The sequence below is a fragment of the Nematolebias whitei genome, chromosome 10 (assembly GCF_014905685.2).
Source record: "Nematolebias whitei isolate Nwh7 chromosome 10, NemWhi1, whole genome shotgun sequence".
Taxonomy (NCBI): domain Eukaryota; kingdom Metazoa; phylum Chordata; class Actinopteri; order Cyprinodontiformes; family Rivulidae; genus Nematolebias; species Nematolebias whitei.
In genome coordinates this window covers 43,786,140-43,792,169 of record NC_056507.1, presented here as the reverse complement: position 1 = coordinate 43,792,169, position 6,030 = coordinate 43,786,140, and the positions used below count along the sequence as shown (strand labels likewise).

General features: G+C 34.7%; 1 protein-coding gene across 2 annotated transcripts in view; it reads right to left on the bottom strand.

Moving 5' to 3' along the window:
- Positions 1-5,094, bottom strand: part of LOC119415859 (aldo-keto reductase family 1 member D1-like) — a 39,182-nt gene extending 34,088 nt beyond the window's left edge. For both annotated transcript variants that reach the window (XM_037683034.1, XM_037683035.1), the window contains exons 1-3: positions 5,002-5,094; positions 4,597-4,764; positions 4,103-4,219 (exon numbers count right to left, since the gene is read on the bottom strand). In XM_037683034.1, coding sequence (XP_037538962.1) covers positions 4,103-4,219; positions 4,597-4,764; positions 5,002-5,094 — 378 coding nt within the window. The remainder of the gene's footprint in view (positions 1-4,102; positions 4,220-4,596; positions 4,765-5,001) is intronic.
- Positions 5,095-6,030: the final 936 nt, after the last annotated feature.

Genomic DNA, 6,030 nt, shown 5'->3' with positions numbered 1-6,030 from the left:
GTTTCGCTCCTCATCCGAGGAGCGAAACGTCTTCTGTTACAAATAAAGTCCAGTTGTTTTTGTATTGAACGCTTTTTGAATTCATCATGTCCTGGATGACTGAGAATCTTCACCGGCACATCACTCTCTAGACCATTCCACAATCCAACTCCTTGGATTGAGGTAGACCTTCCCTTCAGACTAGTTCTGAATTTTGGTTTGACAAATATCTCTATCCCCTTAAGATTATAACAACTTTGTCTTTTTACAAAATTTATTTGGATATTTAATGGTAATGTGTTATTTTGAGCCCTATACATAACTGATAAAATACTATAATCTACCAAATCATGGAACTTCAATAACTTCAGTTGATAAAATAATGTGCTTGATGGGTGACTGTAATGCTTTCTGGTGATAATTCTTACAGCTCTTTTCTGTAAAATAAAAATAGGTTTTGTAAATGTTTTACATGCTTCCCCCAAACATCAATGCAATAGATTAAATGTGGAACAATGATTGTGTTATACAACATGTACAGAGCTTTATCATTTAATAATTCCATGACTTTGTATAGTACTGCAATAGATTTAGATATTTTTGTTCTTACAGAATTTATGTGATTTTTCCATGTTAGCTGTTCATCAATGATTACACCCAAAAATTTTATCTCATTAACTCTACAAATCTCAACACCCTCAATTTTAAATGGATCATCAACAGTTCTCTTTTGTTACTAAATATCATGTATTTAGTTTTATCTAAATTTATTGATAATTTATTAAGTTTAAACCAAGTTGTATTTTATCAAATTCTGTCTTCATCAATTCCAACATCCGTTTTACATCTTTACCCAAACAAAAAAACGTGGTGTCATCTGCAAAAAGGACACATTTGAGGAGTCCTAATACATTTACTAAGTCATTCACATATAAAATTAATAACTTTGGTCCAAGCACAGAGCCTTGAGGAACTCCACACGTGATATTGCAGAGGTCAGATCTTACACCATTTATTTGTACAAACTGTTTCCTATCTTTCAAATAGCTAGATACCCAGTGTAGGGGTTGTACGAGTATATATTTTTAAACTCGACATTAACATAATAAAACCCGAGTAGAACTCGAGTATTTGATGAAGTCATAAATCTCAAGATACAAAAATAAATAAATAAATAAAACCGCAAAAAAGGTAAATATTTACAACAAAAAAAAAAGACCAACAAAACATTGGGAGCGTATATTATGCTCCTACCATTTATCATACTGCAAATAAGTCACAGGAAAAACTAAACTATTAGTTATTATCATTATTAAACTGCAAACGTGAAAAACGAAACTTAAACCGAAACTGGTTCTGGTTCAGTGGATTGGACCCTGTGTTACACCATACTCTGTGACCTGCAACAGTGCAACACCGCCCCCTACGGTCATACGGTGTTCACATAATATGACGTCACTACGGATACTCAATGTTAAATTTTTAACCTCGATAGATGTCCTAGCAATTGATGTGTAGATTACTCGAGTACTCTGTTAATGCCCTAACCCAGTGTAATGCTGGTCCTCTTATACCATATTTATTTAATTTTTCAAGGAGAATAGTGTGGTCAATAGTATCAAATGCTTTTTTTAAATCAACAAAAATACTAACACAATACTGTTTTTGATCAACAGCAGTAGTTATTTGTTCTATTATTTCCATGAGAGCCATTGATGTAGAGTTTTTTGCTCTAAACCCATACTGACTGCTACTTAGAATGTTTTGTTTAGTAATAAATTTATCTAATCTGGTCACAAACAGTTTTTCTAGAATTTTTGAGAACTGTGGTAATAAGCATATAGGTCTGTAATTATTGAACACACATTTATCACCATTTTTAAAGAGAGGAACTACCTTAGCTACTTTCATATTGTCTGGAAATATTCCTTTTGAAAATGATAAATTACAAATATATGTAAACGGCTCGATAACATAACTCATTATGTCCTTTACAAACATCATATCCATGTCCACCCAGTCTTTTGAGCTCTTATCTGTAAGATTTTTTACTACATTCATTATTTCTTCTTTGTCAGTTCCATTAAGAAAAATACTGTTGTCACAACCTATAACTGAATGGTTCACATTATTGTCCACTTTTGGTATTTTAGCTGCACGGCTTGATCCAATGTTCACAAAATAATGATTAAATCCATTTAAAATTTCATTTTCATCATGGATTTCATAATCATCCTTCAAAAAATATTGTGAAATACCTGTTTTTGCTTTATGACTTTTCAGAACACTATTTATTACTCGCCATGTAGCTTTCATAACACCATTACTTTTATTTAATAAATCACTATAATATTCCTTCTTGTGTTTCCTTATAATCACTACTAATTTATTTTTATACTTCTTATATTTCTCTTCAGCCTCTTGTGTTCTCAATTTCAAGAAACATGTATACAAATAATTCTTTTTTTTACAAGCATTTCTCAACCCTTTCGTCATCCATGGTTGGTCAACAACATTTCTCTTTGTACAATTATTTTGCACACAATTCTTTTCATACAGAGCTCCCAAAATATTCATAAACTCATCATATGATCTGTTCACATCATCAACATACACGTCTTTCCAGCTTTGTTTATGTAAATCATCTTTTAATTTGTCCAATGCTTTTTTTGATGTGTTTATTGTTTTTTTCTTAATTGTGATTTCTTTTGTAATGCTTTGATCATTTTTATGAATCATGAAAACTGGTAAGTGATCACTTAAATCACTCATTAAAATACCTCCCATCACATCCCCATTTGTTATCTTTGTGAAAATATTATCGATTATTGTAGCACTATGAGTTGTAATTCTTGTTGGTTTTGATATTAACGGATAAAGATTTAAACTATACAATGAATTTGTAAATGTACTGATGTTATTTGAATCTGTTTTATTTCCCAGGTCAATATTAAAGTATCCACACAAAAAAATGCTTTTATTAAAATTCTTGTCCAATAGTTGTACAATTTTATCTGTGAATATCTCTATATTTGATCCTGGAGATTAATATACACAACTTATTAATATGTTTTTATCATTCTTGTTTATTATTTCTAGAATCAGAATCAGTTTATTATTGCCATGTCAATGAACGAGGTTCACAAACTAGGAATTTGCTTAGACCTAAGGTGCGAATATTCTATTCTATTGTTATTATTTCCATGATATCATCAACAATTATTGACATTTCATTAATTAATTTACATTTTATTTCATTTTTAACAAATAGAGCCATAGAGCCATAACATATGACTCAAGTGCGCCCCCTCTCATACTGATATTGGTGGAAGGCGATTGCAAAGTTTAGGCATATGCGCACCTTGGCGGACACATGCGGGAATGGCATGAGAGCATTCGCGACGGCGACAGGGAGGCATTGAGCTGTTCTGCATCACACTCTTTAATTTTGTGGTTGCGGATGGCTAATTCTGTGGCTGGGATCATCTCCACCAGAGGAATTCTACTTGGTGCAACAGCAAAGTTCAGTCCCCTGGCAAGAATCTCTGTCTCCGGCTGGGTGAGCTGTCTGACATATGAATTATTCACCCAGTTTTCTGTCTCCCTGGCATGTAATTAACTACTGAAGTGTTGTCTTACACTGAATGTGTTGTTATTGGAATAGTGATGGTGTTGATGAGTTATTAGTAAGTTAAACTTGTTTTGTTGTCGAGTCTTGGACTTGACATGCTGCGCTAAGCATGCCTGATCTGTACAGTCCAACACTTGCTGAAGTGTGGTCTGATCTAGGCACGTTGTTAGTTTGTGTTTAATTTGCTCTTCTTTGGCCTTCAAGGCCTCAATAGTAAAATTGGTCTATCTCACCCGTTCATTCAGCAGCTGGGTCTGTGCCTTCTGAAGGATCTTGCTTGCCCCAATTTAAGTTTTTATCTCGCCTTTTACTATTTTTAGCTTTTATTTAGTATTTTTCTCCTTTTAGCTAGTGTTCTGCTTATTTTCACTTTTGGTTATCCTTCATAGCTTTAGCACAGTTTCAGCTTCTTCAATTTCCAGCACTCGGCATTCACACTGCATTTCTGTAGAAAATGCAATTACTTTACTTATATGTGTTGTCTATGATCACCTTGAAGGCCATAGGAAGCTCCACAATGTAGAGGTCCACATAGTCTAGTTTTAGTGCTTTCAGTGTCCTCTCCAAAGCAGGTCTCACCAACTCTGGGGAGTGGAAGGTATTCCAGAGCTGTGGCAGACAGAATAGTTAAAAAATGTCATTAATTAAAATAAATAAATAAATAAATAAATAAATAAATAAATAAATAAATAAAATCCTATAAGTTGAAATGTCAGTAAATCTAAGTTGAAATAAAATCAACTCAGAGTTGTCATGCTGCTGGCTCCACTCTTCTAAGTGGGTTAATATTACCTTGTGACAACAGTGATATTTGTGTAAGTTGTGGATAATAGCTATAAATCAGACAGTTTTACAGATATTGAGCTAAACTTAGGTGTGATAGTAGTTCAGAATCATTCACATAAACCCAGAGCATTATCAAAAATCAAGGGTTCCTGAAGTACAACATAAAATGAGACCTTGGACATAAAATCTACATGTGTTACCTTCCCACAGTAAAAGATGTCCTCTCTTCTAACAGTTCCATCTGCAATCTTCTCTCTAATGGCTTGGCCCACTTCATGCTCATTGAAATACACCAGTGCCCCATCAAAGTGCCTGTAACCAACATCTATGGCAAGCTTGACACATTCAAGAGCTGTACCTTTGCGTGTCTACAAAAATCCAATGAAAAACAACAATAAATAATACATAATTTATTTAGCCTGTCGGTGATACATAATAGCATAAGCATAGACACTTGCTTGTGACAGGGAATTATTATGGTTAACCTGTCATATTTGTATGCTGGTCCTACGAGGTCTGCCTGAAAATCATCTCCATCCAAGCTCTATTTTAAGCATCAAAATGTTCATGTTTGTCAAAGGAACAGAAGCTATGTTTCTACTCACAATTCGAGGATCCCCATAGGTACCCAATCCCAGCAGTGGAATATGGTTACCATCACTGAGAGGAATACTGTGTGTCTCTGCAGAAAGAAACATGATTGTATGAATGTAGCCTATAGCTGTGCAACTGATCTGTTATCAATCCCAACTGAAGGGTGGCAGAGATCAACCATGAACATTGGACCTGGATGACGCAACATCCAGCAATCATTAGGAGTTGCCTAAAACTTATCCTAAGCCTTTGAACCCTTTCACAGCTAAAAAAAACCCAAAACATATATTAACACTGTGTTGCACAGACTTACACAATGTAATTTATACCAGAGCAGGGGCGGCTGTGGCTGAGGGGTTAGAGCAGTCGTCCTCCAATGCGAGAGTTGGGGGTTCGAATCCACCAGCAGTCACATGTCCAAGTGTCCCTGGGTAAGACACTGAACCCCTCATTGCCTCTGATGTGTGTCCCATCGGTGTATGATTGTGATCTAAAGCACTGATTAGTCTCTTTAGAATGATTTGTTCAATTAGCTTTGAAGTGATCTAGTAGAGTGCTGTATGAATAGGTAAATGAGGCACAGATTGTAGTGTAAAGCGCTTTGAGTGTCTTGAAATAAGATAGAAAGGCGCTGTATAAGTACAGTCCATTCCATTTAGCAGAAGTTGTTCAGAATCATGTTCCACTCAAAAGTATTAAAATTGTCAGCTATTTATCATATAAATATGCTATTAAATATGCTATTAAAAATGCCTTTCACAGTCCTTTTAAACAATAAATGTTCAAAATAATAGGCAAAACAATGTAAGACTGTAACACTACAAAGCACACAAATGTAAGGATGGTATCCCTCTGTCAGTCTCCCTGAGTCTGTACTCCCTAGTATCATCAAAGTCCATTCTCAATAATCCAGGTACACAATCCAACAATTTTCAATTTTTTTTCTTTTTCTTTTTTGTGCTGAAAGGTTTCACCTTCCATCTAGAAGGCTTCATCAGTCAAGGAAACACACAACACAAAACTGATTCTACCCCAACAGC